Source organism: Ailuropoda melanoleuca, chromosome 13 (assembly GCF_002007445.2).
Source record: "Ailuropoda melanoleuca isolate Jingjing chromosome 13, ASM200744v2, whole genome shotgun sequence".
NCBI classification, from domain to species: Eukaryota; Metazoa; Chordata; class Mammalia; order Carnivora; family Ursidae; genus Ailuropoda; species Ailuropoda melanoleuca.
The window spans coordinates 79,574,768-79,591,737 of record NC_048230.1 but is presented as its reverse complement, the minus strand read 5'-3'; the positions used below and the strand labels follow the sequence as shown (position 1 = coordinate 79,591,737).

The window sequence follows — 16,970 nt, the reverse complement described above, 5'->3', positions numbered from 1 at the left end:
TTCTGAGGTTATGTCTCTATAATTCACCCTGCCCCCTGCTCTGGAACTTTTCTTCTTGGTGTTCTTACCAATTTTTCTGTAGTTCAGAGGAAGCTATCAAAATAGATACCACTGCAATGCAAATCAATTTTTCCACAAATATTTGATTGACTAAAGCGTTTTAGCATCCACAAAGGAAAGGACAAAATAAATGGAAGGACTTTAAATTCTATCAGGAAATCCTGAGATCATAGCCCAGGAATGGCATCTTAATTAATGATGTTCCACCTCTGGGACTATGTCATGTACGGAACAGCCCACTCTCTTTGCAGAGGGTTTGGAAAGCAACCCTGTAAAGACGCTGGGCAGAGAGAACAAGAAACACCCACCCCCAGCCCCCCTGATGTATCTTTAATCACAAGGCAGGCGGAAAGGGGAGCTGGCAAATAAACAAAGGGCTGCTTCATCTTTGCTTGCATAAAACAGCCAAGGTGCAGAAATCAAAACCTCCAGCTACAGAAGCAGGGACGAGCACTGCTCCATGAACGAGGGCTGAGCGGCTCATACAACCCATCTCGGAGCGATATTTCTATACAATGCTGATGTGCCATGTATTCCAGAAGCAGGCCATCAACTCTCTTATTTGTTCTCCTTAGCACTCAGTGATAATAAAAGCTATAGAAATGATCAAACCCATCAAAAGCAACAGTGGGTGGGACAAGAGAAAGACTAAGGCTCATTTGTTTGCTATCTGCTTGGGAACTCCTTCCGGTCACCAGCAGCAGTGGCTCGCAGTGATAAAGCCGGGGCCAAGGGTAAGTGCTGATGTCCTCCGCATTTGTCCTAAAGATGAGGTGGCAAAGACAACCCCAGTACTCAAGGCTCACTGGATTTGGCAAAGGAGAAGTCACCTTAGCACCCAACCCAGCATTTTTCTTTCGTGTAGGCGTGTGAGGGTAAACGAGAGGGCCGTTTTACTAGACACTCAGTAGAAAAATTCCAAAGAAATTAAAGTCTTTTTGACTCATTCCTAGTCATCCCCCTCCAAATGTCACCATTTGTTTTTTTTTTTTTTTTTCATGTGGAAGTTTAGTTTCTGATAGTTAAGAGTCGTCATCTGTCTTCTTCGGCCTGGGGATACTTTACCACCACCTGGCTTAGGAACAGAACCATCTGTGGAGAGAGCTCAGAAGGGCTAGCAGCCATCTTTGCTCGGTGTTTTCTTGCGTGTGTCTGCAGTTACTCTACAGAGATGAGGAGGAGAAGTGGTTGCACTAAAATACCCGGCCTCTGACTCCTGACAGGGCAAGGAAAGAAAACACGGAACTGACAGGAGAAGAGAAGGGTCAGGGTGGAAAATACTGGATCTGGACCCAAATCACGTTGGGAGGAACTGGGGCAGCCCAGAGTTCAAAGCTTCTAAACACCACCATATGCAAGAAGGTGAGAACAGTTAAGGGCAACTGCAGAAGTACCCAGTTGTCTCCATCAGGAGGGATTCCTCATCCTCTGGTGACCTCACAGCACAGAACCCCAATAAATAAATGACCCAAAGCTCCTGCCAATGCCCAAATCCTCCCTAAGGAATTGTCTTAACTTGGAAAAGCCTTTTAGGAACATTTTTCTTGTTTCTATAAAATGATGCCACCCACCTGACGTTACTGAGATTTAAAATACATTTAAAAATCATGTAGAACATTGAGTTGCTGTTGCTTAAAGAAAATCATGGTAAAATTACTAATGCATTAGAATTCCGAAACTCTGTAGTAGGCACAGAATTAAAAGATTTTTCTTACAATGATGAATTGCTTATGACAAAACAGTTTACTGCAGCAAAGTAAAGGGCAAAGTTGGGGAGAAGAAAATAGAACGAATGGATTTTTCTTGAGCTTGTCACAAATAAACACAAATGAAAAAAAGTTAACGTAAGGATTGCTGTGGTCAGGTACTGTTCCTAAGCCGTGGGGCTCCAACTAGTGTCCGCTGGTACCTAAGTGGCCACAATGAAACAGCATCCTGTTAGGCCAAGAAAAATAGACAGTGTTTGAATCCCCAACCATTACCTTCATAGAATTTTTTCTAGACATTGAGATGTATTTGAGACTACTTTGGAAGTTATACGAGAGAGAGACAGACAGACAAACTTAGGAGTCAATTAAAATTTGATTTAAACAATTACTTAAAAAAAGAGAAATAACCCAATTAAAAAAAACCCAAAAAACCAACAAACAAAAAACCCCCACAAAGGGTACTAGAGAGTATTTTTCAGGAAAAGGAATGCAAATGACCAAGAAACACATGAAATATACTCAATCTGACTCATAATTGTAAATACACAAATTAAAATGATAAGATACCACTTTTATTACCATTACTGAAAAAAAAAAAAGAATTTTTTAGAATCCAGAACTGACCATGGTGAATGAGAATAGGCAGTCTCAAAGATAATGGGTGGGAGTACATACTGATCCAACCAAAGGGCTGACTAAAGAGACAGTGGTATAAACATATAATGGAATAGTATATAACTTTAAAAAATAATTTAAAAGTCTTATATGTATTGGCAGGAATGTTCTCCATGATATATTATGTAAAGAAAGCAAAGCATAGAGCAGGGTGTATTATATTATCTTTTTGGGTTTAATTAAAAAGGAAATATATGTGTATATACACAGAAACGGTGCATTTATGCATATACATATTTATTACATAAATATGTATATTACATATACACAGATATGCTTCATGTTTTATAACCTTAGGCTGTTTTAATACATTCATATCTTTCTTTTATTTAAAAATGTTATCAATGGGGCACCTGGGTGGCTCAATCGGTTAAGCATCTGCCTTCAACTCAGGTCATGATCCCAGGGTCCTGAGATTGAGTCCCGCATCAGGCTCCTTGCTCAGCGAGGAGCCTGCTTCTCCCTCTGCCTGCCACTCCCCCTTCTTGTGCACAAACTCTCTCTCTGACAAATAAATAAATAAAATATTTTTAAATATTTAATATATATATTTTAAAATATATATATATTTTAAAAATTTAATATATATATATATATTAAACTCTCCTTTGTGCTATTTTCATATTATACTGCTGTTATAGAGAAATAGGGCAAAATACAATTTTTAAAAAGTTACAGAGGTTACATATGCTTACTTAAATGATCCAGAAGTAATAAGAAGAGTCCTGCCATATGGGATGGTGTGTTCTCTGTGATGTTCCTGGCAGTTGTCCAACGCAGTGGGTCAGCTCCACTAAACCCTCACCCCCATTCTCGAAGAGATAACTACTCTTAAACTTGGGTGTATATCCTACCAGAATTTTTTCTATCTACTTTATGTATATGTATAAACAGATAGTTAAGGGTCTTTGTAGGTAATACTGGGATCATTTTGCAATTTACTTTTTCCCTTGGTAATAAATCCCTGTCATCTTTCTGTTCTGAACACTGAGATCCAAGTCATTATTTTTAATAGATACATGGTCCTCTACAGAATGGCCTTCCGTATTTTATCAGTCTCTACTGATGGACTCAGGTTGTTTCTGATCTTTTTTATACAAATAATGCTGTATGAAATTATACCATGGATTTTAAAAGAATGGTTTGATTTTAGCTATCTGATTAAAGAAATACATAATTCCTAGGTTAAATATTTGGTGAATTATAAAAGTTGAAATTTCATTAGCTTGGTCAGGCATAAGAGGTCTTACTAATATAATTAATCTAAACTTGTGAAGTGATTTTGGACAAACTGACCCACCTAAAAGCTAAGAAAATATAATTTACCAAATTACTTAGTGTCCTGAAAATGTGAATAGTTTCCTTAAGGGGCCAAACTTATTCATCAAGAGCACACTCTTCATGAGAAGTGACACTAGCTTTTCAGGACACATCGTCAAACACGGACCAGAACTTTTCAGGTTTTGCACCATATACCCTTGTGTTTCAGCTTCCTCAGAATATGCAAATAAATCCAGCATTTTTCTTATCAAGGCCTTGGCCTGGGCTGCTTCCCTGTCCAGATAGAAAATCAGTTTACCTCTCTGTCGTGATTCATCTTTCAAGGTCCCAACAGCCACGGAAGTACCCTTCAACCCCACTCTGATTAATCACTTCTTATTTTAATGCTCCAACACCCTCTGGCTTACTACCTGTGGGCACTGATGTAACAAATTACACTTACTTACATATATGCACATATATATGTGTACAGGGTTGGAAAATTCTTGAGGATAAGCGTAGACGACTTTTTCAACTTTGTATCTCTTACCCATACAGTAGATACTAAATAATAATGACTACATCTTTTCCCTTGAGAAAAATATTTTAAATGAATGTACTAAGAAATTGTTCTTACTGATTAAACTAGTAAATGTTAAAAAAAAGTTATATCTCATACACTGCTGATGGGTTATTTTGCAATCTGTATGTTAAGTTTTAAATATACACACAACTCTTTCCACTTCAAAGAATTCATCTTCAGGAAGTGATCATGAATATTTCCAAGGCTTTACATTTAGGGTCCTGGGCACAAAATTTTTTATAAGAAAAAAAAAGGAAATGACTTCAGTGTTTATCAATAACTAAATTATGGATAATTATGGATACATAAAATGGAATCCCATGCAGCTAATAAAAATATTTCGTGACATGGAAAAATATTGTCTATTAAGTGGAAAAAAATTAACTCTCTGAAGTAATGAGTCCAAATGACTATGTACAGTAAGATCTATTTAATTAAAGTAGAAGAAATGAAATTGAAAGTAAAGGGACCAAAATGGCAACAGAGCTCTCCCCGGGAGGTGGATTTATGGACGACCCTTTTATTCTTTGTGCTGGAAGAATCTCTTTCTGATACATATATTATTTTGCCTACTTTTAAATTAAAGATTTGAGAGAGTGTGTGGGCCCACCTGAGCAGGGGGAAGAGCAGAGGGGGGAGGGACAGGGAGGAGAGAGAATCTCCAGCAGACTCCACACTGAGCTCAAAGCCCAACCTGGGTCTCCATCTCACACCCCTGAGATCATGACCTGAGCCTAAACCAAGATTTGGCTGCTTAAATGACTGAGCCGCACACATGCCCCTATTTTGCCTTTTACAGAATAAAACCTACCAAACATATTTGTGGGATGAATAAATCCATATTATCTTTCTTCGGCCATATAAAAATCTGGGATCTATAGCAACAATTTGCTTTTTTTTTTCCCACTAGGAAATGCTAGCATGCAAGGCTGCAGAGTTTCATTTTGAACTTTTCCCTATAGAATCAACATAGACTATCAATGTCCTAGGGAACAGGGACTCTATAGATTTCCTGCTCTGAGGACTCAAAACTTAAATGTTCAGATCTGAATGTGGGAGGTTACGCAGATGGAGTAAGAACAGCACACTGTGTAAGTCAAGAGGCCATAAAGAAAATCAGAAAGTAAGAAAAAGACGGTTCTCATATTCTTATGTTGCTCTCCTCAGGTAAGTCCCTTAAGTAAATGCTCATGGTGCCTGCCCTCGGTTTCCTCACATCCAAAAGAAATTATTCAAAAATTTTGAATAAACAGTCTTGGAATGTCAAATTGAGGTTAAGACATCAGCTGCAGAATCCTCCCACCATGATAACATGCTACAGGCATTTCGAAGGCTTCCGATACGTCAGCGACCACAGTGACATGTTAGGAAAAACAAATACGTGAGACTATTTTTAAAGAGATTAATTTGAATCAGTATGCACACAAATACAGACACTGGGAATGAGCTGACATTTCTACAGACATTTCTTCGGCACAGACCTACAAGTGCCCACACCCCTTCTCCACAACTTCCGGACTCTGTGGAGAGTGCCTGACACAAAGCAGGAACTCAACAAATTATTCTTTTCCCTTCGCTATTCCAACTGCCCATTGCCCTGGAATGAATTAGAGAGTTCCATCTGAAAAGTAACCCATGCAGAGGGCAAACATGTAAGTCTTCCACCATATTTGTTTATACGGCCATTTCTAAAATGTATTAGGGATCACACACTGCCTACTTTCTAAGCTCAAGTATGTGGAACATGGTGTTAATTCATCGGCTGATGCTCATACAGACATACTGTAGGTTTTTCCTGTCTCTTTTCTTACCCACTTAACCAGCCCCACAGCATCCCACCCAGCCTCTTTTCTGTGCTGTTATATCAGCTACAGTATGTTCTGGCTTCTAATATAGGCTTTTCATTTAAAAGGAAAGAGGAGGAGGAGAAGGAGGAGAAGGAGCAGGAAGGAGTCTTTACTCTAGATTTGGTAACTGAAAAAAAAAATCCTCATGGTTCACATCCCTTCTTGAATCTGCAATCGGGTTTTTAAAGCTGAGGGTTAGAGAATATCTGCCCTCCAGAGATGCAAGCATTATTTTTAAAAAAACCCACAAAAGAACCCCCAAATCCCCAGACAAAGCTGTGATGTATGCCAGCATGCTACAGAAATTGTCTTTGTATCAACAGCATACATCCAGGTGTGCACACGTCTCTGAGCCTTGCTGCGTCCTATACTGTAATGATGAGTACTTCTCAAAAATGCTTTGAGGGAGGCAGTCGGAGCATCTTCACTTTACGGGCCAAGGAAAGAAGGTTTGCGAGGTTGTCACTGTCCCAAGGTCACCCAGCCAGGAGTTAGAATTTGCACCCTTGTTAATTTGACATTTTCACTCTGTTTCCTTAGGGTTCAACAGACTGAGAATACAGAGGATCTTTGTCTTCTTTTAACGTTCTTGACTTAATTGAGGTTATAAAAAGTTAATATGTTTGGGTATAAGCAAAATCCCATGATTTGGTCTGGGTTTTGATTTCTCCCATTGATTACCTAAGTAAAACCAAAGGTAGTCTTCTGTGGATAGATGACTGGGATTTGTTTGTGAAACTGAAATCCCTAGTGGATTTGGAAGAAAATCCAGCCATGTTGATATCTAAGTACAATTTAAAATTTTGAGGGATAACAAATGATATCTATGGTTCCATATAACTTATGTCTTCTCTCCCTTTGGATGACAGTGTAAGTAAATCCTTCACCAACATATTTGTAAAAATTGATAAACCATATAAAATCACAGTATTTTAAAATAAGAAAGAACCTTATAGATAATCCAGTCTTGCCCTTTCATTTCTTCCTAGGAAACCTGAAGTTACTATCTACCCTTGATTTCTTCGAGGCTATGGGGGTTGGCAGCACTGGTAGGAACAGACTTCTTTTTTAACCATTGGTGAAATATTTTATAATTCTAAAATTTAGGACTTCTGTACTCAAATGTTTAACTTACCTCCAAATCCATCAGGCACATATGTTTTAAGAACAATATTGCAGAAAATTGTTGGCAGTGATAATGGTTTATTTCCCTCATTTCGAAGGGAAATGTGTCGATAGCCTGCTTGGAGGCCATCCAGTGGAAGAATCCTCTGGCCTATCAGCCTGTTGTTGTCATCATACACTGCTATTCTCAAGACTGCCAGGTCAGGGAGGATTACCTGCAAACAAAGAATGGTACCTTTCATGGGTATTTTGGAAAGCCGCTCCCAAGAGCCCTGACGCTAGGAATCTGAACCATATCCACACTGTTCTTAAATGCGCCTTTGTGGTGAAAAGAAGCCCATGATTGATTTGCATTCCTAAAATATACTGCCCAAGCTGGAGTGTCTAAGCCATCGAGAAAGCAATTGAACAGTCTTCCTGGAAATCATCTCTTTGAAAATTTTAGATGAAAGGGATGTGAAAGATTACTGGTCCAACCCTTGTCATCTTTGCCCATCCCCATGCATATAATGGGCAAAAAAAGGAGATCCTGAGAGATCAAGTGACTTTCCTTAATCTCTGAGATCGGGACAGCTGGGCCTGGAATTGGGGCTCTTGCCTTTGAATCCTGGGGTCTGCCTCCTACCTGGGCTGCTTCTGATATCTAGCTTGGCCTGTTTTTAAGAATATGAAAGTACCTTTGAAGACATGCTCCGCGTATAAAGGACAATGTATGTAGAAATTTGGATTCTCCCTTTTTCTTGCACTCATCAGTTTTTAATCTATTTTGAGATATTAAATAGAGATGGGGCAGCTAAAAACATTAACATATACCCAAGACATCTACTCTTGCTATCTTCAAAACGAATAATTGGACATAAAATACGAGCTCAGCCAGCAGAATCCTAATTCAGATAGAAAATAGCAACAGTTAGAATGGCAAAGATAGACAAGGCAAGAAACAACAATTGTTGGAGAGGATGTGGAGAAAGGGGATCCCTCCCATTGTTGGTGGGAATGCAAGTTGGTACAGCCACTCTGGAAAACAGTGTGGAGGTCCCTTAAAAAGTTAAAAATTGAACTACCCTATGACCCAGCCATTGCACTACTGGGTGTTTACCCCAAAGATACAGACGTAGTAAAGAGAAGGGCCATATGCACCCCAATGTTCATAGCTGCATTGTCCACAATAGCCAAATCATGGAAGGAGCCGAGATGCCCTTCAACAGATGACTGGATTAAGAAGCTGTGGTCCATATATACAATGGAATATTACTCAGCTATCAGAAAGAACGAATTCTCAACATTTGCTGCAACATGGACGGCACTGGAGGAGATAATGCTAAGTGAAATAAGTCAAGCAGAGAAAGACAATTATCATATGATTTCTCTCATCTATGGAACATAAGAACTAGGATGATCGGTAGGGGAAGAAAGGGATAAAGAAAAGGGGGGTAATCAGAAGGGGGAATGAAACATGAGAGACTATGGACTATGAGAAACAAACTGAAGACTTCAGAGGGGAGGGGGTGGGGGAGTGGGATAGACTGGTGATGGGTAGTGGGGAGGGCACGTATTGCATGGTGCACTGGGTGTTATATGCAACTAATGAAGCATCGAACTTTACATCGGAATCCGGGGATGTACTGTATGGTGATTAACATAATATAATAAAAAAATCATTAAAAAAAAAAAAGAATCACTAGGAAAAAAAAATAGCAACAGGACCCAAGAAAATCCACTATTTTAAATCAGGGATGACTTTTCATTGGCTAGGAACAACCAAGACATCTTGGCTAATTTGAGTACTGTCTCTAAGGATAGACAATGGATCGGTTGCCTAGTTATGTCTGGAGATTATAATTTAATCCAATTTTGTGAAGATGAAGAGGAGAAATCAAGTTAAAATTCATCCAACTTCATTTACTCTATTGTTTCTCATGGGGTAAAAGGGGGCTTACCCTGTGAGATTAGTGCAAAGAGCAAAAATATTAAAAACAAGAGAGAATAAAAAGTGAAAACACTTGGTACCAGTGAAAAGCAATTTAACTTCTGAAGAACAGGGAAGGATGCAGAACCGGCATCTGGTTTCTGGGGCTTTGTAATACTATATGTACAAACCAAGGTTGAGGTCCTCCTACTTATCAAAGACAAAGAACGTCTGAAGTCAACTTTCTGAATTTCTAGAAATGTGTCTAGGGATTATTCATTCTGCCAAAGAACACTGGCCAGACTGACAACAGACCCAGCTAGAACAAACTATAAAAAACCTGGGGGAAGAAAAAAGGCCCATGACAGCTATGTATGCAATTTACACCACACCCTGTAGGAGAGAAGGTCACAGTGGGGGTTGCATGGAAATAATGGTGTTCACATTACAGGGAGAGCTTAAATCTCACAATGGCTTGTCTCATTGAACTACTGATCTTCTGTAATCCGGTTTCTGTAAACCAGTGAGCCTACTCTGAAACTGCTAATCCTCATTTTTGTTAAACTAAGCCAATGATCTGAGTTGCAGGACATACAAATGGAGCAGAAACACCAGAAATCCTGTGCCTAAAGAAGAAGCAAGAAGCTATTCTGGTCAGGATAACACAGCAAGTGAGAGAGAAAAACAGCTCTTCTTGGAAACAGCAGTACCAATGCATGGATTTTTCAATACATCTTACACCGACAAAAGAGAAACAAAGGGAAAAAAATGATTATAAGATTAAACACTGAATCATTATAGAGTATGACTGTGATTGGTTTGGGGATCAAGGTCCAGGAGTAGGAAAACCCCCCAAAATGCAAAATAGCACGTGAAGCACAGACTGTGGGGGTGGCAACAGCTACCATACTTTCTAGAAGCACAAGACAACACCAACTGACCTATTTAAGGACATTTATTGGCCTTAGTTTTGGGTGCACCATCCTACCCGTCCTCTTGGCTAAAGGAGCACTGCAAGTTACCAGCTGCTGCCAGGGCAGAAAAGAACTCTCCAGTGTATGATGACGTCCACCAGTGAGGACACATTCTAAGGAGACTGCCCTCCTGGAACTTGAGCACTGCCACACAGAAGGTGGGTTCCTTGGAGGAGGAAAGGAGAGCCAAAAGGACAAGGACAAACAGAAGTAACAATCATATTATATCTATAGAACTTACGCATTGGAAGAAGAGAAAAAGAAGACATTTGGGGTTGCATAACTGCCCCTATATCATGTAGTGTCTTTGTGTTCTATGCACTAAAATGTGGCCCCTAAGGTAGAACAGCAAGTCTGACATGTTGAAAATGTCCTACCTTCCGAAACACAAATGATTCTTCATTGTAAACTGGATTGAGTCCGTTGTTCATCACCATGCGAGTTCGGAATTCCTTACGTATGGTGTCGGTGGGCAACCCATACATATCCACTTCTACGTATGTACCAATTTTCTTATCTGATAAAAACTGACCTGATATGACCTGCAGCGACACAGAAACAGGGTGAGAGAGAAGTCAAGTCTGTGTAATTGTCAAGTCTGTGTATTACCAATAATCTGGAAGTAAGAAATCTGCTGTTCATCTTTAGAAATTTTAATCACCTATGGAAATAATGTATCATTCCTTACTAAATGAAAACATTATTGAGCAATCTATGCAAAAAAAAAACACCAAAACTGCTCAAGACAGAGGTTCTGACTTTGAGAACTGTCTATGAAAAGAAGAAAAAAATGATGAATCCTGTAATACAAAGAAATAATGTCCACAGCATCTTAATTCCACCTAAGTGCCCACATCTATGAAACAAAGTGATGGGTTCAAATATATCTTAGATTCCATCAGAACTCTGAAATTCTGCCCTCCCATACTTCACTGAATTCTTTTATAAGTCTTAGAAAGAGATGCACTGAAGAAAAAAGCAATGCTAAAATTTCTGTTGCCTGTTATCCTTTACCAATATTGACAATGGTCAGAGGTATATATTTGTAAAGACCAGCATTAAATTCCATCGATTATAAAGCCACGGGCAGACTATTTTTCATTTACTTTCCAAAGGACGATAGCCATTTAGCAGGTTTTTTTTTTCTGTTTTATTGAATAGATATTTCTGAAAGTTTTTCAAGGTAAAATCTGACATATAATAAACTGTATGTTTTAAAGTATACATATGGTCAGTTTTGACATACGCGCATATCTGTGAAACTGTCATAGTTTTCACTTTTTCAGAATGTCATGTAGTTGGAACCATGCAGTATATACTCTTTTCATTTGCTTCTTTCACTTAGTAATATGCATATAAGTTTCCTCTATGTGCTTTCATGACTTGATAGCTCATTTCTTGTCAGCACTGAATAATATCCCACTGTCTGGATGTACCACAGTTGATGTATCCAGTCACCTAATGAAGGACATCTTGGTTGTCCAATTTTTGGCAATTACGAATACAGCTGCTACAAACACCTCTGGGTAGGTTTTTGTGTGGATGTAACTTTTCAATTCATTTAGGTAAATACCAAGGAGCATGACTGCTGGATTATAGGTAAGAGCATGCATCCAATGTGGCTGCACCATTTTGCACTCCCACCAGCAATGAATGAGTTTCTATTGCTCCACATCCTCCAGAAGGTACTTTTTGGATCTGGTGTCTTCTGCTGAAAGTAGCTAATAGTTTTGCTAGTGAATAAAATGCATCTCTTAAGAAAAAAAGGGGGAATCACAAAGTTGAGAGCAACACATGGATCTTGTAACTTGACATTAAATATTTCAATGTGATTTCTTAAGGCTTTTCCAGGACCATCAGAACACACATTTTCACAATTCTGTGACAAGCAGGGGCCTTACCTGCACTGAGCAAGTGGCTGCAATAACCCCATCAACAGGAGTTTCAGAGAAGGGATCGAATGTTCGATCCGGCCGTCTCATGAAATCTGGTTTGAGGAGGTACCTGGTGGGACAAAAGCATAGAAAGAGTTTATTAGTTGTGTTTACAATGACTAAAACACTCATGCTTCAGGACCCTAAGTACTTCTTTTTCCCCATCTCTACTTTAGGAGATAGGCTTTTAGGCAGAGGATTCTAAGGACTGAAGAAACTATTCCTTTCCTATGGGTAATTCTGAAGAGAAGAAGGAAGGAAGGAATGTTTTTAGATTCCAGGCTCGGTGACATCTAGAGCTTCCTGTTACTATTATATTCTCTTGAACTTTTTAATGCCATGGACCTCTTTAGATACTTACCCTTATATGCACAAAATAAAATACAAAGAATAACAGTGAAAAACCAATTATATGAGCTCTAGTTATTAAAATATGGAGAGTACATGATACTCTATTGCATTTTAATTACTGCATTGAATTATATGATGCCAAGTTGATAACTATAATTTCAAAGTACCGATATGCATAAAATATTTTGTGAGATCTATAATAATGATATGAAAATATCTGTGATTTACATTGGTGTTAAGAGTCACAGGTACTGCTAATATTACTGTGGATTGTTGTCTCTGTTCACAGTCAAAAGAACCATGAAATATCAGTTAGAGGGAGGTGAACATAAAGATGTAATTATTTCTCTATTTATAGCCAGTGCAATTAGGGAGGAAAATGAAATAAAAGTTATCTCGGCAAGAAAGAAAAAAGTAAAACTTCTCTTTGCAGATGACATGATCTTGTATATAGAATTTAAGGAATCTCCTAAGGAGTCCACTAAAAAGTGATCAGAGGGGGCACCTGGGTGTTTCAGCAGGTTGAGTGTCCGACTCTTCGTTTTGGCTCAGGTCATGACCTCATGGGTCATGAGACCGAACTCGCACTGGGCTCCACTCTCAGTATGGAGTTTGCTTGAAGACTCTCTCCCTCTTCCCCTCCCCCACTCACACTCTCTCTTTCTAAAATCCTAAAATCTAAAGAATAAATCTTTAAAAAAACAATCAGAAGTAATAAATGAATTCAACAAGGCTGCAGGATACAAAACCAATATACAAAAATCAATTGTATTTCTAAATACCAGCAATGAACAATCCAAAAATGAAATTAAGAAGATTTCATTTACCATAGCACCAAAAAGAATAAAACACTTAGGAATAAATTTAACAAAATAAGTGCACGAACTTTGAAAGCCACAAGACACTGTTGAAAGATATTAAAGAAGATCTAAGTAAATGGAAAGACATCTTGTGTTCATGGATCAGAAGACTTACATGGTTAAGATATGGCACCATTCACCAAACTGATATACAGATTCAATCTCTATCCAAATCCCACCTGGCTTCTTTAGAAACTGACAAGCTGATCCTAAAACTCAAGGACCAACAATAGCCAAAACACCCTTGAACAAGAAACACAAAGTTGAAGGTCTCATAATTCTCAATTTCAAAACTTTCTACAAAGCAACAGTAATCAAGGCAGTGTGGTATTGGCATAAGGATGCACATATAAATCAATGAGATAGAGCTGGGAGTCCAGAAATAAATTCGTGTATCTGTGCTCAGTTGGTTTTTGACAAGGATGCCAAGATTATTCAATGGGAGAAAGAATATTCTTCTAAACAAATGTTGCTAGGACAACTGTAATGGCCACATGCAAAAGAAGAAAATCGGCCCCTATCCTCACATCATATACAAACATTAACTCAAGATGAACCAAAGACTCACACGTAAGAGCCAAAATGATAAAATTCTTAGAAGAAAAAGTAAGGATAAATCTTCGCGACTTGGCAATGGGTCTTAGACATAACATCAAAAGCATAAGCAACAAGAGAGAAAAAAAAGATAAAGCTGGCCTTATCATAAAAGCTTTTGCACTTCAAAGGACACTATTAAGACAGTGAAAAAACAAGCCACAGAATGGGAGAAAATATTTGCAAATCATATGCTATCTGATAAGAGGTTTATGTCTACAATAGGTCAAAAACAAACAACCCAGTTAAAAAAATGGACAAGTGATCTGAATACATGTTTCTCCAAATAAGAGAAACAAATGGCCAATAAGGACATGAAAAGATGCTTGGTATCATTAGTTATCAGAGAAGTGCAAATCAAAATCACAGTGAGCTGTCACTACACACACATTAGATGGCTATAGTAAAAAAGTCAGCTACCAGTAGGTGTCGACAGGGACGTATTAAAATTGGAACTCTCATACATTGTTGGTGGGAATGTGAAATGACACAGCACATTGGAAGATAGTCTGGCAGTTCCTGAAAGAGTTAAACAGAGTTGCCACATGACCCAGCAATTCCACTGTTAGTATATACCCAAGAAAAATGAAAATACATCAACACAAAAACTTGTATGTGAATGTTACAGCAGCATTATTCATAATAACCAAAAGACAGAAATAATCCAAATGTCTATCAATAGATGAATGGATATATATTTTGTGGCATAGCTACATAATGGGAAATTAGTCAACAATAGAAATAAATGAAGTACTGATATCTGCTACAACATAAACCTTGAAAGCATGATGCTAAGTGAACGATGCTAGTCACAAAAGACATATTACATGAATCCATTTCTATAAAATGTGCAGTATAGTTAAATACAGAGAGAGAGAGTAGATGGTGGTTGCTTATGGCTGGGAATAGGGAGCAGGGGACAGTGGGAAGTGATAGCGAAAGGGTATGAGTCTTCTTTGTGAGGTAAGGAAAATGTTTTGAAATTGACCCAACTACACAATGTCTGTCCCTTATGCCCTTTGATTACAGTCACATAATCTCAGCCAGATTCCATAACCACCCTGAACTTGTATCAGACAACTTCATCTAAGAAAAAAAAAATTTTGTTACAAAGGACTATAACCACAGATAGAAAAATTCCATACTAATATGAGCACCAGATAAGGGACAAGAAAGGCACTTTCCCCCAAAACTCTGGGTTGATTTTTAGGTGTAAAAGAATCAAAATTAGAGGGATCAAGTCTTTCCTATTTTTTTAGAAGCATAACTTTTACTGATTTTAACTCTAGATGATGTCAAATTTATTATCTTTTAAAATACAACCCAAAAGGATTCTAAGGCGTGACATTTCCCCTTAAAGAAAAATGCCAAGTCACATTTTTGTGGTTTTGACAAAGTTGTCATTCATTGCTATCTTCTAAGTTTGGACAAAAAAATGTTAAAGAAAATAAGCCCACATTCAATGTAGAAGTAATCCTCAGTAAAGAACCTCCAAGGAACAGCACCAATTTTTAAATCAAGGATATAGAGTGTTTCCAGAATCATTCAAATATTAAAGATGATTTTCAACTTTCACCTGTCTCCAGGAGAATGCAACCCTAAATACTAATTTAAAAATCTCTCTAACTGCACAAAAGAGATGGTTTCCTAGATTTACAGAGATCTGAGCTTTTTTTTTTTTTTTCTTCTTTTTGCGGCTAGTGTTAGCCACTGGAAAATATGATGATACAGCAAAAGTTGAAGCCTTAGGATGGAAAGTAGATGAGAAACAACAATGCTACACAGACTTCAAGTGAAGCCGACCAGCACCGGCAAAGTGTCGGACATTAGCTCCAAGGGGAGGAAACAGATGATGATTCAGGCTGTCACAGGAGGGGGAGCATTTGGAGTCTAGTTACACAGAACGAGGAATTCTGCCTACTGAGAGTGGCAGGGGCGGGGCTGTCCCCAGATTCAGTACTCTCCATTCCCCGCAGCCATTTCTGAAGGGACCCTTCTTACCGAAAATGCAAAATTGTGATATCGATGATTTCCTGGTGCCAAAAACTTTCTTCCATGTTCCCTGCTTCTGTATCTGCTTAGAAGAAAATGATCGAAAAGAAGAAGTGCCAGGGGAAAAGGGAAAGAAACTGGAGTTCAAGTCTCCAAAGCAGGCAGCCTCAGTGTAATGTGTTGATCTTACATGCTTAAAAAAATACAAGAAAGGATAGGAGAAGTTTGACAGGGCCAGGAGGTAAGTCCTGGCTTGGGGGTGACACTGACCCAGCTTGTCTTGAAGGAGTGTCTGTCTGGGGCCCAAGGATGCAGCAGAGGCTGCCACTCATTGGTGGCTGTGCAGGTCCAGGGACGCACAGTCACCAATGGGATCTGTGTCGTTACACGGGGCTCTGGAGGTAGAAGGGTTCTGGGGTTTCATGCTCTGCAGCCACTTTCTCAAATGCTCAAAAATTTGTGAACAAGAAGGCCTTCGTTTTCATTTTGCACTGGTCCTGCCTGGTGTTTTTTGGTACAGAAAATAAATTTATTCCAGGCATCCAGGTCTGTGTGGTGGATGTGGGCATAGGACAAAGCCAAGGATGAGTGAAGAGATCCGAGGATTTTCTGGGGCCTTTGTCGGGGTCTCAGAAGGCAAGAGAGGAAGGGAAGAAGGGCCTTCAGCTAGGTGGGTGGACAGCAGCCAAAAGGTCAGAGGATGGGGTCATAAGGAAGGACAGCCTATTTCATTACACCCAAGACAACATCAACTGTTCAGCACTCCACTATCTTCTTTACCAGCAGGAAAGCAAACTGGCTGATTGCAACTAAAACATGTCATGGATTTCAAGGCACATTCCAACCCAGGAAAGTTCTACAAAAAGTGTGCATCTTTGAATCATAAAGCATCCTACTATTTTGATATCGACCATCCCAATTTCCTCGAAAGCATGCAGACATGAGAAATTAACTTGCTCTCTTTTGTTTCATTAGGAATTAAAGAAGTGCCTCCCATTTTTATACCTTTAAAAATGAGTTTGTCATACATCAGCCAGAGCAACCTTTTTCACGACACATCTCCAAAGGCAAGAGAAACAAAAGATAAAATGAACTTA

General features: G+C 38.8%; 1 protein-coding gene across 1 annotated transcript in view; it reads right to left on the bottom strand.

The window, feature by feature from the left end:
* The window catches only part of PLCB4 (phospholipase C beta 4), a 384,913-nt gene that overhangs the window by 38,278 nt on the left and 329,665 nt on the right, over nt 1–16,970 (bottom strand). Inside the window, exons 25-27 of the mRNA XM_034641608.1 lie at nt 12,044–12,146; nt 10,520–10,684; nt 7,270–7,474 (exon numbers count right to left, since the gene is read on the bottom strand). Coding sequence (XP_034497499.1) covers nt 7,270–7,474; nt 10,520–10,684; nt 12,044–12,146 — 473 coding nt within the window. The remainder of the gene's footprint in view (nt 1–7,269; nt 7,475–10,519; nt 10,685–12,043; nt 12,147–16,970) is intronic.